Source organism: Microcebus murinus, chromosome 11, assembly GCF_040939455.1.
Source record: "Microcebus murinus isolate Inina chromosome 11, M.murinus_Inina_mat1.0, whole genome shotgun sequence".
Lineage (NCBI taxonomy): Eukaryota > Metazoa > Chordata > Mammalia > Primates > Cheirogaleidae > Microcebus > Microcebus murinus.
The window spans coordinates 48,429,571-48,447,428 of record NC_134114.1 but is presented as its reverse complement, the minus strand read 5'-3'; the positions used below and the strand labels follow the sequence as shown (position 1 = coordinate 48,447,428).

General features: G+C 38.3%; 1 protein-coding gene across 9 annotated transcripts in view; it reads right to left on the bottom strand.

Moving 5' to 3' along the window:
• The window catches only part of MAST4 (microtubule associated serine/threonine kinase family member 4), a 516,707-nt gene that overhangs the window by 248,137 nt on the left and 250,712 nt on the right, over positions 1-17,858 (bottom strand). For all 9 annotated transcript variants that reach the window (XM_076008062.1, XM_076008063.1, XM_012784115.2 and 6 more), the window contains one exon: positions 5,102-5,133. In XM_076008062.1, the coding sequence (XP_075864177.1) occupies positions 5,102-5,133 (32 nt within the window). The remainder of the gene's footprint in view (positions 1-5,101; positions 5,134-17,858) is intronic.

The following is a 17,858-nucleotide window of genomic DNA, read 5'->3' as shown; positions in this document are numbered from 1 at the left end:
TGCACTTTCTTTGCCTGAAAACAAACATCTCCCAGAGAGTTTTTCTATTTAGAAATATCATTTCAGGACTTAAGTTCTTAAATATGGGAGAAGCCTAGATAAGAGACCCTCAACACTAATGGCGTTTTTATAAACACAGTGCAGATTAGTTAGAAAAATCAAAATCATATCAAGTGAATCTCTGTATGCTACACTGAATTTAAACCATGAAGGATCTGGCATCACCCATGGAACCACTGCTGTCCTCATGAACTAGCGAGAACAAGCAGGGCGTATCTACAGCTCAGAGGTTCACCATCTAGGAGAAGGAAACAGACTTGTACACATTCTACAAACATCTACACCAGGCATGGCCTGAAGGCCACATGTGGCCCTCCGAGGACATTTATCCAGCCCGCCAGGTGTTTTTGCCGCTGCTGCCCGTCCTGCTTAGCAGCCAACTCGTCCTGGGCCCACAGTGCGCATGCGTGGAATGTGTGCCACACTCTCCAATGGCCCTCCAACGGTCTGAGGGACAGTGAACTCACCCCCTGTTTAAAAAGTTTGGGGACCCCTGACCTATGCTATGAAGTTATTGTACTGGGCACCTGGTTGAACACGAAGAACAGTGAATCCCACATCTCTCCAAAACCATAAGCAACAAACCTAGTCCAGAAGCTGAATGTTACAATATACCATTCACACATGCTATTATCTCATTTGCCCGTGGGTAGTATATACTAAGGCATTTCAAGAATATAAAAATTTATCATCATTTTTTCTATGTTGTTTTGGCATTAATCAATGGGTATCTGCCACTGTACATATTTCAGTTATTATAAAATCACACACATTTGGACCAATCTTCATCATGAGACAAAAGAAACCAAAAACACAAAAACAAAACACAGGTATGCTATACTCTCTTACTCAAAATAAATTATGTATATAATTTTTTCTTCAAATTGCTTAAAAATCGACACAAATATTTGGTTAAAACAGCTTGACTTCTACTTTCAAACAATCTGAGTATTTCAAATAAAATTATTTCAAGAATACCAAAATGTAACAAGTATAATATAAACACCCATGTACATACTATCACATTAATGATATACATGAAACTCCTGGTAGAGTCCTCTCAAATCCCATTTCTTTTACTGCCTCCCCCCATAAGCAACCTTTATCATAAACTTGCTTCCCATGCATGTTTTTATATCTTTACTGTAAATGTTCACATTCAGAAACAATGTAATATATTGTTTTGCTTGTTTTTTTTAATTTTTAGTGTAAACACTATCTTATACTTGGAATTGTCTTTTAGCTTTTGCCCATCATTATGGGTTTGATAATTATACCTGTTGATACATACACTCTAGAGCCCAGTCATTTTGCCTGCTGTATAGTATTTCACTATGTCATTATAGCATGATTTTGACAGGCAGCTGAGAGGAAGGGGATGGGAGTGTCAGACAAATTTAGTCCCAAGGAGATTGAGAGGGAAAGTGCTGGAAGGACCTGAGATCAGAAGCCTTGGCGAATGGCTACTCTTTGAATGGACAAAGAAGAGAAGTAGCTAAAATCCAGCTATATAAGGAACTGGAATAGAAACAAGATCTGGGGCCTTGAAGGGCTGGAAAGCCTCTGGAAAATTGTTTTGGAGTCACTTGGTTATTATCTAGTAACATCTTGCCTGGAAAGCAGTTCCTTTGACTTCTCTTGTCTATTACCCTTTGCATCAATAAAAAGGGTCACAATCATTGCCTTTGCAACTTTTAAAAATGTATACAAAATAAGAGAGTCTTCAAGTTAGTTCTTGTTAACATGACTGTAAATTATAAATTAGTGGAGATACGAATTATTTTGTCTAGATAAAATAAAGTTTGCTTTTCATACTTACAGTTTATAACAAAAAACATTGCCTGTGGTCTTTTGTGGAAGCTTTAATTTAAATATATATTTTTCTCATGTGATTCTGGACACTAAAAAGTATCTTTCAGCTTATTTAAAACAATACTTGAATTTTTTAAAAAATCTGAAAAACTCATAAGTTTCAGAATGATGAAAATGCAATTTTAAAACATGAGCCTTGGCCGGGCGCTGTGGCTCACGCCTGTAATCCTAGCTCTTGGGAGGCCGAGGCGGGCGGATTGCTCAAGGTCAGGAGTTCAAAACCAGCCTGAGCAAGAGCGAGACCCCGTCTCTACTATAAATAGAAAGAAATTAATTGGCCAACTGATATATATATAAAAAATTAGCCGGGCATGGTGGCGCATGCCTGTAGTCCCAGCTACCCGGGAGGCTGAGGCAGAAGGATCACTCGAGCCCAGGAGATTGAGGTTGCTGTGAGCTAGGCTGACGCCATGGCACTCACTCTAGCCTGGGCAACAAAGCGAGACTCTGTCTCAAAAAAAAAAAAAAAAAACAAACATGAGCCTTCAAGACATACAAATTAGAAGCAGCAGCTACATCAAAATAAGGTGCCTTTTCAGGAAGGCACACACCCTCTGACAAGTTCAGTCCCATGGCTGTCTAACCAAGGACAGTGAGAAAGGCATCACACTGTGTGCAGTGGCTCTCTATTAACACAGGAAACTCAGCAGAAGAGCAGGACCAAATCCCTGATCTCTTTGGGAGAAGGTATAAAAAGTTGTGAAAGCATGTGTGGAGGAGGTACTTATGCAGTAAATAAACTGAGAAAGTGTTAGCAGGTTTAATAATCAGGTACTATTATGTTGGCTAACACCGACACTTAAAAAAGATACACTTGTGGCTTTCTGCATTAGATTTGTATTAAAATCACTCTAGCATTTATTTTAAAAAGTCTTTCTTAATCTCAAAGTCATAAAAAAAAACCTTGCATGAGAAATTACTGGCATCTTAATGGTGTTCACTGAAAATGTTGAGTAGCATTGGGTTCCAGAACAGCTATATCAGGCATCGTTAATTCTTTGGGGAATATTTGTATTTAATAGAAAATACAAAATAGCATGTTTATTTTTGGTTTGCTTCACTTGGAAGTATTAATATTCCCAGAATTCACTAAAAAAGGTAGATTTATGTTGATATGCAATGTTTTATTCCTATCATCTGAGTGATCAATTGATTTTTATTGGGGGGGGGATTTTAAATGGCTCAGACATAATTCTAACTTTCTTGTACTATGTATTCAAAGAATAAGCTCCAAACAAATGTATGTCCTTATTCTTTTTTCATTGAGATTCCATTCTCTCAAGTAAAGAAATTAAAATATTTTCTTTCTTTCTCACATATTTTCACATCAACTCATGGTTATCAGCTGACATTAACAGAAATTAAGATACACTCACATGCAAAAGGAGAAATGGCCCTTAAATAGACATAGGATTCTATTAATAATTTGGTAATTAAAATGATCTTTACGATAATTATTGGAGGCATACTAATGTGACAACACAGAAACAAACCAAAAAAATGAAAAATAAAAAAATAAGCCCAACTGCAATATATTATAAAAGCTAAAAGTAAGAGTTGATTAAAGCTCTAAAGTTTTCAAATAAAGTATAGAAGAAAAATCTAGGGTGTTTAAGCCTTAAATAAAACTACAAGGGAAATGAGATTTTTTTTCTATCAAGATATTTCATGTAGTTTTATTACTATTTTTCTTATTTCTTATTTCTCATCATGATGTATCAAAAAGGTTGGACTTTTCCAAGTTTAGGCAAAAGAGTCCCACTCATGATGCAGAAGAGGGGAAACTGTTTAATTCTAAGGGCATTTGCTATAGCAAACTATTTTCCGTTTACCTCTAGCACAGAGAGATGGAAGCTGGAAGATAGTGGCAATTTATCTAGGCACATTCTCTAAAAATAACGATTCAGTGTCTACCTCACAGCCTAAACTTGTATGAAAAATGGATAGTAATGAAATGTTCACAGATGATGACGTTTCAGTTCCTAGAGGCAAAAGCTACAATTTTCCAAAATGTAGCCAATAGGACAAATCCTATCTTTCAACAATCACCATGTATTTTTCTTTTTCTTGTCTCTCTCTCTCTCTTTTTTTTTTGAGACAGAGTCTCACTTTGTTGCCCAGGCTAGAGTGAGTGCTGTGGCGTCAGCCTAGCTCACAGCAACCTCAATCCTGGGCTCAAGCGATCCTGCTGCCTCAGCCTCCCGAGTAGCTGGGACTACAGGCATGCACCACCATGCCCGGCTAATTTTTTCTACATATATGTTAGTTGGCCAATTAATTTCTTTCTATGTATAGTAGAGATGGGGTCTCGCTCTTGCTCAGGCTGGTTTCGAACTCCTGACCTCAAGCAATCCGCCTGCCTCCACCTCCCAGACCATATATTTCTCTAATCCTCCAAAAGGAGAGTTGCAAAATCCTGTCTTGAATATTATACTAATACTTTAAGAAGGGAACTTCCCCATCCCCTAACTTCTTCAACATAAATCAGACACCAAATCTAAATGCTTCTAGATCAGTCCTTACACAAAATGAGTTGACAACAAACCTACCTTAAATATAATAGAATAGTAAGGGCAGTTAGTTTTATTCTGCAATTTGTTAATAGAAAAAAACTATGATTTATGCAAATATATTATTGGCCTTAACAATAAAAGGTTGAAACATATCATAAAGAAATCAAGTTTCATAAAACTGTTATTTTAATACAAGAGCATTCCACAAGTCAGTTCAATAAGACGTAGATCTCAGAGTAAAAAGTTTATCTGACTCAAAGTCTTCAAATACAAAAGTATATTTACTCAGCATCAAATCCATAGTATAAGGAACCATCATGAATTTCCAGAACATATAGAAGAACACTAATTCTTGATTCAGATCAATTTATACTCTCTACAGACTAAATATAATGCTTTTGCTTGATGACATATAGAATTTTTTTAAATTAAGATTCTCTCAGGAATGAATACACAGTTTGGTATATAATTCCCATAAGAAACAAACCCCGAAAATGATAATAAAATCATTATTATTTTATTTTTATAAATAAATTCAAAATTTTTCTTAATCTAGCTGATTATCATTGTTAGTAAAAACCAAACAAATCAGAGAATAAATAATCACATTACGAACTATACAAAAAAACATAAAGGAACAAAATACTACTACTTACAGACTTCCTCTTCTGGGGAGACTCAGCTCCTTCTGCAAAAGAAAAAAAACACATATGAGATGCTACATTAACCTTAGGCTACTAGGATACCAAATGTATAACATGAAATGCTCATCATGCTTGATTTGGCATTTCCTATAGTGGAAAGGTTTTAATGTCATAATTTTATGCTGGATTCCTTCTTATATTGTTCCTTTCATATACCGTGTTTAAGGTACAAACACAATTTATCTCAATTTCAGAGCACAGAAAACATCAATCTTCCCAAAGCAACCACAGTAAAATACTGAGTTGGGTTACATGGCCCTATAATTGAGTATAACGAAAATCTGAGGAAGCGAAGGACTTACCCAAACAGGAAAGAGATATAAGAAGTAGGAGAAATTTTGCAGGATTATAATTAAAAGAAAGGTGAAATGAAAAGGGCAAATAAATCTGACTATTTGCCCTCAACAGAAATAAATTCATGCAAAACACTGTGAATACCAAAGACTGTACTTTATTATTTTTTAAAAAAGATAATGCAGAAGGTACCCATTTGGTATTATTTCTCAAAACAAATGTTATTTATTACTTAGTATATTTAAAAGTGTGTTAATGAACCTCTAAAAGGTAAACAGCCACAACAATCACCAGAGTGTTTCACAGTTTTACAATGGGTTCTCACACATATCTGGAATTAAGATCATTATCTACCTAATCATGGAGAAGCTGTGGAAAACCAAAAAAAAATAAAAAAAATCAACCAACCAAGCCAATAAGCCAACCACCAAATAAACAGAAACGAATTCAAAAACACTTCTACCCACTAATGAAGTTTTCAAAGACCAGCTACTCAAAGGTGATTACTTGATGACAATAACTAAAGAATAAGAAGCAATGAGTTACCTGGTTATTTAAACTCAAAATGAAGTGCATTATAGATTCAGCAGACTTGACTAAATTTGGTTATTCATTCCCATACTTCTCATTTATTTTTTGCTTTTCAGATGTTGGAGCGCTATCTTTTGAAAGGCATTTCCCATCAGCTTCAAACTCACCCCTCTTTTTTTTATCAGATTCATAAATGTTTGTCAGGGACAGAAGCCTGAGATGTCACTTGCAAGCAGTGCAGTCCACTCCAGCACAGCTTGCAGAACACAGCCTTGAGCACGTCAGACCAGAGGGCAGGAAAGCTCTGTGGCCTGCTGCTTTGCACAGAGGACGCTTTACTTATTAACTGGCAAACATATCTCCATCCACAGTTAAAATAATCACGTAACTGTTTAATAGCAAGATCAACCAACAGTTCCAGGAACTAAGTGTCTTCTTTCCCCCAAGAGCTAACATTTTCTTCTCAAGGGCTGCAGGGTTCAGTGGTGAAGCGCTTTATTTTTTGTTGTTGTTTTCTTTCCCGTTTTTGTTTAATCCTTGATTAGCCCCAAGAAATTACAGTGTTTGCTGAACTTGGCTCCCTGATTCTGAAACATAAATATACCTTCATTCACTAAAACCCCGAATAACAAGAGAAAAGTCTCTGACCAAGACAAGTTTCCTTGGGAATCAAAACAGAAATAGAAGACCAATGAGTAATTTTCTATGTGTGTATCTTTGGTTATGACACACACTTAGAAATTAGTGTTGTATTCAGGTTAAAAAAGGAAAAGGAAAAAAAAGCAAACTCCCTAGAAGTAATAGCTCACCAGACTATTTCTTTTAGAAAGGAACTGAGACCCACTGCACAGCAGAAGGCCTAGAGCTCAAATGAATAATCCCGCTCTGTCCAATAGATCTGACAGCAGCATGAAAGGCACCTGAGACGCTGTCGTTAATAACCAAAAAATCAGACGTTATTTCAAGTATATATGCAAATAGATCACACAGAAGATGTAAGAGAGAAAGGGGCAAATGAATGACCCAAATAGTTCAATCAATCATATTCCACCAAATGACCTGACCATAAACTGGCTGCTTTGCTCTGAGAAAAAGCTGCTGAAACAGCAAGATAAGGGATAAAAACCAACTCTGTTTTTAATCAGAAGTCTTTCCAGCAGGTCTAGAATTATGAGTTCTAAACAAGGAGAAAGGTTACGGTGGGTAACCCAGCACTGCTGCTCCGCGGGACGGCGGCCGAGATTCCAAGATGAGGAGCAGAGGACATTTAATAGGCCACTGTCAGCTGACCTGCAGCTACCACGCTAACCAAGCTAAAGGAGCTAATCCACCTGACGGCTTGAATGTCAGGCTCAGGACTGGAAACTCAATTTGGTAGCAAATTGGAATCAGATGTGATGGTAATAAAGTGAGAGAAATGAATGTGCCGTGGCCAAGACCTTGTGAACAGTAGCTGCAAAAGTCTGCAAATACCAGGAGGGCTGAGCAATTGCAGACAGAGCAGGGAGTAGCCGCTGCCCTAATGTATGGGGGCCCCACGCTGATAAATCTGCACCGGTCAGACGTAAATGAACAGCATCAAGGCATTTTACTGCCAAAGGCCCTGCGGTACTTTGTGTATGTGTCCTCATTTTATTTTCTTAATGTCAGGATAAGGTCACTAACACATACTTAGATAATTAGATAAGACATGTGGTATTGGGCTGAGTCATAAACCGAAGCTGTGCTTGGTATACGGAGAACATGTGTTAAAAATTTAGTGTCAGGTAAGAATTGGAGGCGGCAAGAAAAAGGGAAAGGGAGAAAAAAGCATCCATATCTGCACTAAACGATATGGTAATGATTAGCACCAGATTAAAGAAATTCTTAAGACTATTTAAGAAGATTTAAAATATTTAAGATTATTTTCATTGATACTGATTACTGAGTGACTTAATATTTTTGGAGTTGCTGCTTATCATTATTTGCTTGACATTATATCCTTTGCCCCCTTTTCTGAAAGTGTTAACTCGCAAATATTTGCATCAAAAATAAAGGTGAAGTAAAACTTATCTTGTCTGAGAACCCTGTTATTTTTTTTTTTTTTTTGAGATCCCCTTGATAAGACTGAGGATACCAGTCTCCCATCCTGGTTCCTCCAATCCAGGAGAACTCATGGAGCAACCAAGGAGACAGGAAAACCAAAACAAATGATTCTGCCCCTTTCCCCAGCCCTTTGCTTCCGAGAGAGAAAGGAACTGTTCATTCATGAAGACAGGAGAGAAAATGGTGGTGCTTTATGTGTACAAGCAATTTCCACAGTGGTAATTTAAAAAATATTTACAGTATTTAATAAGTATCTAACAGCTATAAACATACAAATAAAACAATTAGGCTGCATATGCCATATATGTTTGGAGAATCTCTGAACTATTCTTTTTAACTGATAGGTAAATGTATGATTTAGAAGAGGATATTTACAGAAGACCGAATAATATATGTAGATATCCTGGCCTTCAAGTGATAGAGCTAAACTCTCCTCCCCTTTAGAGTCGCTGGGGCTTTGTGACTCACTTCCACAGAACAGAGTAAGGAAAAGGAACAATAGCAACATTGTAGTAGAGAAACCTGCAAATACCATGATAACCTGTTAGCATCAAGGTTAGCATCACCTGTGGTAAGTTACGCAGACATCCGGTAACCCCCTGATGTAGTGTGATGAGAAGGACACTCCACCCTGTGGGATTCTCCCTAAAAACACGTAACTGCAGTCTAATCATGAAAGAACATATGGCAAACCCAAATGGAGGGACAGCCTAAAAACATTTGACCAGTACTCTTTAAAACTGTCAAGGCTGTGAAAAACAAGGAAAAACTGAGAAGCTGTCCCAGATCAGAGGAGACTAAGGAGACATGACGACTAAATGCAATGTAGATTCTTAGACTGGATCAGAAAAAGAACATTAGTGGAGTTTGCAGTTTAATTGATAGTAATGCTAATTTCATAGTTTTGACAAATGTATTAAGGTTATATAAGATGTTAACATTAGCAGAAACTGGGGAGGGGTATACAGGAATTCTCTGAATTATCTTACAACTTTTCTGTAAATCTAAAATTACTTCAACATTTTAAAAAAAGTTTATCAAAAGAAGGAGACAAGGAGAAAGGAAGACTTGTTTATGGGAGGGTGGAAAATGGAAGAGATGAACAAATGAATATCTAAATATTCTAAGCTTATTTTAAAGCACTATTTAATGCCAAGTTTTTAGGAGACTATAGAAATAGTCTGGAGAAGACTGTGGCTAGGATCGGCAGGGAGGATGGTGAGAAGTAGTCAGATCTGAGCAATGTTTTCATAAAATTTACAAAAGACTGGAAGTGGAAGATAAAAAAGAAAACAAGGAGTCAAAAGTTTTTGGCCTGAACAAATAGAGTTTGAGGGAAGAAAAGCTCAGTTTGGACAAGTTACATCCAAGATGTCTGTAAGAACTCCAAGTAGAAGTCTCCAAATAGGCAAGTGGATATATGAATCTGAGTTCAGGAAAAGGTCAGGGCTGGAGATAGATTCTGGAGTCATCATTACATAAGATGGTATGTAAAGCCATGGGACTGGATGACACAGGACAGAATAGACAGAGAAAGGAGAAGAGACACACCTGGATACAGGGCAGGGGCACTCCATGATTTAACAGAGAAGTGGGGAGGACAGGTAACTGACATATTGCACTAAGCAGCAGCTGGAGTTCTTCAAAACAATAGAAACTGAATGAGCCTGGCAAGTAAACAACCTATCCACCGGACAGCTACCAGCATTCTTAAAGTCAACAGGATGGTTTGGCAGACAAGGTCAGCAAATGGGCAGGAACCAAAAGATTAAACCCTAAGAACACAGCTATATCTAGGGAACAGCCCAGCTAGGACACTTTTGCAGCTGAACACTCCCTAGAAGCACAGCCTCCAGGAAGGATCTCTCACTGTCCCCAGAAACTCTACTTCATCCCTCCTGGCAGGTTCCCTGTGTCAGCATGATCACACCTGGGTCTCTGCCCCAGCTGCTAAGCAGGCTGGGAAAGGGAACACTAACTCCCTCCACTAGAGTAGCAAGAGGCGGGGTCAAGTCTACCAAGATTCACACTCTGCAAGCTCTTTCAAAAAAAAGACAGAGGATTGGGAAGTTGGGCAATCTGCCAAACTGACACCTCCCCCCTCCCTACCCCCCGCCACCCCAACCCTGCTGCCCTCATCAAACCCCGCAAACAAATATTAATAGAATGGCAATGTCCAGTACACACCATTTTCTCACCATTTTCCAGAAACCAGTAGATTTAAAGTACATGTGCTTTCTCCATTTTCATCTCTCCTTAATTAGTCATTGGTGGCCTTATCCAATCATTCAGGATTACTACAAGTACTCTGCACTAACAAACTATTAATTTAGGGAAAGAGTTCAAAGAGCCGAGTTGTGCAAGGCAGTCTATCAGGTGCTGTTTGGGACACGTGGGGAAAAACAAAATAAAACACATTTGTAAAAGCTAGTTGGGGAGACATACACACATACACATAGAAAACATGAGATATCGCCAGGTGCAAGATTATGCAGTATTCCTTGAATGTGTAAATGCTAACAGGGGACAGAAAATAAAAGGGGATGAGGTAATTCAGCTCAAGCAGTGGCTCTGAAGCCTGGCTACACATTAATGTTACCCAGGGAGCATTTAAAAATACCAATGCCTGAGCCCTACCCCTAAAGATCTAAAGAGAGAGAATTGTTTGTATCAGTTGTTTTATTAGAGGTTAGTACTTTTAAGTCCCCTTAAGGACTATTAGTTTACATAAACCATTTGCCTTTGGATTTTTTCTTTAGGGAATATTAATTTTCTAGGCTGTCCTTACAGTACTGAAGTTTTAGGTTTTTAGCTATTTCCTTTGCAAATGGGAAGTGTTGTGGAGCAAGGAAAGGTACCCAAAATGGAACTCTCCCTACCTGATAGAGTACGAAATTAGCTGGAGATAGAGGCTTGTTCAGGGATGGGTTCCCCTAAAGAAATTCTTGAGGCTGCATTTTTTTTTTTTGGCCTCCATTTCTGAGAGTCACTTGTGAAGGCAGAAGGAGAGGACGGAAATGTTCATACCATGTAAACAGATCTTATGTGAAAACCTGGTTCTGAATCAGAGCAGAAAGCAAAACTGGCTTATGTTCAAACAACCCTTGAAAACTCCAGTAAGCTGCCCATAAAGTACATTGTTTTCTGCATGAAGAAAGCAAAGCTGGAAGATCAGTAGGTAGATCTCTATAGAAATGCTTGAACATTCAAAGCACTCAACCTGTAAAACACCAGTAAAATCCCACTGGCAAACATGAAATGGGTGGAGAATCCTAAAGAATCTCTCCCTTTGTGCAGGCTTTATTTCCTTCTATTTTTATATCTATAGTCATAATGTACTCCAATATGTTTGTGCTATTAAAATTAAAATAAACCATAAGAAGTTCACACAAAATGTTTGCCAGACTTTTATATAAATTTTACTTGATAGAAACCACGTACTTGCTTTCTTTGAAAAATAAAGTAGTTACTTTCTTCCTTTCTAAGTTTTAGGCTTTTTGTGCCACAAACCCAAATCATCCGTAAGACGTTGGTCTCATATGCCCTTTACATAGACAAAGTGTCTGAGTCATGATATGAGGGCCTATTTTGGTTTTGCAAGATCTTATTGTAAGCTGAGTCTATGAGCTTCATCACAAAATCTACGTCTGCCTAGGCAGGATACTCAAGTCTTCCCATGCAAAGCCCAGAGGAGATTAGCAATTGACCATAGTCTCAAAGCACCATGAGATGGTGCAATCAAAATTTAGACCTATACCATCCAGTGCCAACCCGTTCCCCCCCCCCCCCCGCCCCCTCAACTCCACTGTGAAAATGCCAGAGTGGGACAGACTGAGAAAAGGGGTCTGAATGAACACACAGGCAGGGAGGGCCAACAATAAAAAGAGGGTACCTTCTCCTCCTAAAGAGGAAGAAAGATACGGGTGAAAATAGGTACCTTTTAAAGAAGAACAAAATAAAACTAAAGCAAGCCACTCAGAGTTGTGCAACTTCAGAAACACCGAAGGCAAAAGTCTTCTGCCAAGGGTAAAGGCAAGGGCACGTGTGGGGATTAAAGCAAGCAAAATGGGTTTCCTTTATTCAATCCCACACTTTTTAGCGAAGGCCGACATGGCTGGTGCTGTGCCAGGCACCAGGGATAAAGGACTTTACTCACTGTGAAATACGGTGTGAAAAGGCCTGGAATAGAGGTCTTTTCAAAGTATGCAATAATACTAAGGGGGGAGGGTCAGGACTGTTTCTCCCCAGTGATGTTTCCTGTTTTTCTTGATAACAAAATCTGGTGGAACTGACACTATTCTCAACCTCAAGGCTAAGCTCTGATTAAGTTAAGCTAATGGCAAAGCTCATTGCCTTGGTCCAGTAATTGGTTCAAAGATGACATGGGACCCGATATGGGCAAATATGATGCAAAATGATGTTTGCTCAGGGCTCCTGGAAAAGAACTTCCTCCTTTGTTCAAGAGAGCTAACAGGAGAGATGAAACATGAACCCCAGGAAGCTAAGGGCGGATGCCATCAGGATAGGCATCAAATTGGGTGGCAGGCAAAACAGACAGGTAGAAACTGGGTCTTGGGTGATGTGTCTAAGCAATGGATCTAGCCTTACATATGTCTGGACTTCTCAGGTACATGAACCAATCACATCCCTTTATTGTTTAAACCAGTTTAACTTGTGTTTTCTGTTCCTCATGATTCAAAAATTCCTACGTGACACAATACTTGAGCCTCATCTTTCTTTTGCAACATCTGGGAATTAGCCAGACAGCCCCAGGAGTGGGTGAGGAATGAGGCATTCCAGAAGGGGGAACGGATGGAGCCAGGTAAGGCGCAGTGAAACAGTACACAACTCCTAGAGAACTCGGTATGGCTGGAACTGAGAGCAGAAAGGAAAAACCAAAAGGAGCAGAAGCAGAAACAAGATCAATCAGAGAGGGTTTTCAGAAGAGTCTGTCTTTATCCTATAGGCAATGGAGAGCTCGGAGAATAAGATGGTCAAATCAACAAAAAAATCACTCTGGCAGTGGGGTGTCAAGTGGCTTCCAGGAAAGGCGTTGGAGACACATTCAATCGCCCAGGGAGCACAGCTGAGGGCCAGGACAAAAGAAGGGGCAGTGGGAAGGGGAAGGAGGAGCAGATTCAAGAAAGAAGTGTGTGTATTGGCTCCACAAAAGTTGGGAAGAAATGCTTAACTTCTAGGAGGGTTTAGAACAGCCTTTGTTTAGAACAGCCAAGGGCAGGGTGCCATCCGGAGATAAAAAGGGTTGTCCGAATGCACTGAAGGCCTTTCAGACGTTAAATACATAATGGAAATCTAAAAGGGAATGAGGGAATGGCACAACCATTTAAGTTAGACCAGAGGGTCCCTGATGGGCACAAACATGCGATAAAGTGCAAACTAAGATAAGAGTAAAGAGCGGCATCCCAGGTCTGTCTTGGATGAAAAGTTAAATGGCAATCATGACAAACCCCTTTTCTACCTTAAAATTTTTACACCGATGATGGGAATTGTTTTGCTTTACTAAACTCATCTACCTTCATCAGCTTAATAATGGTATCTAACATTTACTGCATGGCAACATATATTATCTTATTTAATTTTCACTATTATTCCCATTTTACAGATGAAAGAATTGAGGCACTGACAGGTTAAGTAACTCACACAAGGTCACAGAGCTTGTCTTTGAACCCACACCTGCCTGAGTCCAGAGTATTTTAGTTATTTTTCATCACCAAGTAAGAACTGGGTTTATTTGCACCGCAGACCCCCTTGTGTAGGCTATCCACCTGCATTCATAGTTGGTAACACACTGCCTGCCAATTACTCTTAGAAAGGAGAGATACAACACAGATCTTGGCAGCTCTTTCTAAGCAAATTTCACACTTAAACTATTTTTATAGACTGATTTCATTTGAAGCAAAGCCCTGGAAATACATCACTTTTAACACAGACCTTTTAAAGTTGAAAAAGCGTAACAAGTCAAATAATCAGCTAACCCCAACTAAATGAGCAAATGAAACAAGCTTCCTTTCTAGCCAATTACTATGCTTTTTGATGCTTCCTAACATGTAATACCCTTGACGTCAAAAAAAAAATAAAAATCAAGCTTAGTGAGCAGACATTTGTATATATACTGTCTTCCAAGTTAGTATTACCTAAGGGAAATTTGCCTCCTAAGTCAAAATTTACATGCTTCTCTGTTGGGTTTTGCAGAGTAATAACTAGTACTTATATGAATAACAGCTCCAGTTTATTGAGTGTTTACTGCATACTCAGTGAAATGCATTTATTATGTTAAGGGTAACAGCTTCCAGCCTACAGTCATATCGTATTTTGTGTGCTCACTTTGTTCTCAAGGAACAAAAGAACTAGCCCTTTCAAGTGAAAGTTTCTGTGTCATTTTTGAAATTAAGGAAACTAGTTTTGATCATATTAGTGAAGCCATGGTCTTTCAAAGGAAAAGAAGCTAAAACAGAAAACATGTATTAGATCAATTGAACTTAAAGCTGAAAAAAAATTCTTATTTAAGTCAACTGTATATTTCATAGTGATTAAACAAACTGGATCAGGATTCAGACATTCCCCTATTCTAATCCAAGCCAGTGCTAGAAAGCAGCCATCAGAAACCTTAACTTCTCCTAAATTACAAAATGAGGGTAATACAACTTATCTCATAGGGCGCTGAGAAGATTAATGATAACACATGTCCTGCATTTAGCACCATTCCTAAACATAAGAGCACCTGAGATGTTAGCTATGACTATTTAAGCATACCTCTCCAATTAGGCAAGGCACCTGGGCACAACTGGCAAGAGAACATGGATCAGCAGAAAGAGCCTGGCAGCATGACCCCTACACCCTCTCCACTTGTGAACACTGAACCTGGCCACCTGCTGTGAAACAATTTCAAGAGTCAAAGCAAATCAGGCTTCAGTGAATCACACACACACCCTGTTATCAATCGGTAGGAAAATTCCTTTAGCAGAGGGAGATCAAACACCAATGCTACACATTTAGCATTTTAATTGCCTTTAAGACAATGCAAATTTGGAGGGCCTTCAGGAACTCTATGAAATTAAGTTCATCATGGACAAGTTTTGTGATTTTCTTTTTTTCCTTAGAACAACTCATGAAGGCTCTTGATAAATACGCGAATCAGCCTTGCCACTTAACTATGTTTCTTGTTACTTGGGAAGGCCTGTGACCTACAGTGAGCTTAGATAAAAAGGCAACACCGCACAGCTGTGCCCCACAAGGCTCTGCAATTTTTTTCAGTTCTTCCATCCATTACCAGCAAATTACAGTAAATTCAAAATATTGATCTGCACACCCCTATATGGGAAGAAAGTTACCATTGACTTTTATTGCTTATTGTTGGGTCCAATTCCCTGGAATCAATAAAAGCTACAATGTTCATAAGCTTCTAAAAAGCTAGTTAATATAGTGGATATGAGACACCTTTTAGAATCACTATAAATCTATAGGATTCTTCAACAGAACAGTGGCAAGCATCTTCAACGTTCAAAAACCTTATTTCATTTTAGAGTCTTCTCATTACCCAGGAAAATGCCCTGCGAAAAATGATGGAGAATAAAAACTAAGCAACTAAAAAGAACCTGCTTAACAGATTTCTACTTTTATCTTTCAGTTCTCTTCTATATCCATACCAACATCATTGTCCAACCCAAAGTCAATTAAAAGTTGAGATCATTTTTACAAAGGTGTGTCTTAACACAGGTTTAAAATGAGTTTTTTCTTGACAGTGGTTTCCAGGACCCATCAAAAGAGATCAGTTTGTCTATAAACAATATTTCAACCACCCCTAATTTAGAGAATCAATATCCTTTTATGAACCAATTTTTAAAATTCAGATAATAATTCAAAGGTTCCATTAAAATTACAGACAACCTTAATACAAAACGCAAAAGGCTTTTTATAGAACCAGGAAACAGAATTGGATGAGACAATTTGACCAGTAATAGTGAATTTACTCCGAGAGATTAATCATTTTTATTTACTAAGGACACCTCGTAGTTTATCTAGCAGTTGCTATTCTGAAAGCCTATTTTAGTGTAGGAATTTACTGGCGAATCAGCTCAAGGGAGCTCTTGAAGGGCTATATGAAGCTAATACCCGCAAGTCTACTTTCTTCTGGCCATTCTTCTCCATCTAAATGCAAAAGACGACACTTAAAATGTACATATAAAATGCAAGAGAGTGATGGAAGATTAACGACACACATATTCAAATAATCAATAATGTGAACTTAAGCCTCTAATAGTACCGAAATTTATTGTAAAGAGGTCACAGAATAAACAATTGGCTTGCAGGGAACATACTTCACTTAGTAAGTAATAGATCCTATTTGTTATAGTGTACAATATCTGACGTTTTTAAAAAGTATTTTCTCCAATGTGCTATTTTAATAGCATCAGCTGGAAGTATGCTGGAATTGTGAACTTCAAGAATGAAGACCACGGGTTTAGGTAAGATTCCCCATTTCCTACTTCACACCTTCCACTCCATCACCACTATGAAGACCCGTGTTGCTATGGTTGCCATCATGGCGTTGAAAATGAACTTTATTCTGAAAAGGCACTGTGCTATACATTTTCTCATGTAAGCCTTACCACCACCCTGCAATTACAGGAAGAATTACCACCATTTTTTTCTTAGGTGGTGAGAGTGAGTCTTGGAAAAGTTATGTCATGATTTGCCCAAGGTCAGAAGCCTCACATTAAGGACAGCAAAGACAGAAGTAGTCAGGGTGCTTGATGACACTATTTTGATACTACACCGGCCCTGGACATTCTACCAACAAACATTTTTATATGAGAAAAATAAATCCCTATTTATTTAAGCTGCTATTATTAGTTGAGTGTTCTGTTATTTGTAGCTGAATATATTCCTAACTGATACTTTGCAAAAGTAGTCAGTACTGAACTTTGCAAGTCCGCTTTGGAACAGTGTGTCCACATGCACACCAGGCCATCAAAGACAGCCCTGACACCATGAGGGCTGATGCATGCTACCAAAAGAAACTCGCCAAATGTTCCTTAAATTAGGATTAGGCTCTACAAGAAACAAAATCCTTGAAAACACTGATTACAGATCTGCCCATTTGTTTCCCTTCTCCAAAATATATGTGGGAGAGCTACACAGCATGTGTTAATGACTTTGAAGTTAACCAAAGAGATTCCAAGCTCAATGACATCATATTTGTGACAGTTAATTAGCAGAAAATATTTCAGTGTTGTGGGGTTTTGCTCCCCCCGGGCCCCCAACCATCAAAAGCAATAAAAGGCTCTGGGGTTTTAAATTGCTTCTTCCTGAAGACTGAATTCTATTCTCACTGCTAAGACAGAATCCTTCCCTCAAAGTCAAAATGATCCCTCATGGCTTTTTGGGATCACAAGGACTACAACTGGGGTGAACATTTAAATTTGAGACCTAAGAAAATTTTCATAAGGTGGTTGGTCTCTTATTTTTGTTAACTGAAAATAATCAAGTGATTTCTAAGCAGGAAAACCCTACCCTTATCATATGTGAATGCAGCCATCTGCAATGTAGGAATGAGGTTTGGTGGTTTTCACTTTGGTTTCTATTATACTAATTAGATTCTTCCTTTGAAAAACAAAAAGCATACTAGATCATATCGGACTGGTATGCTTACTGAATTACATAGAAGCTATGTGCTTTTACACTGGATTACCTTGGAAACCTAAAGATGACAGTTGATTTTGGATTCGTTTTCTATAGAATAAAAGTTTAAGCACACACACAAACAGTAAAAACTGAT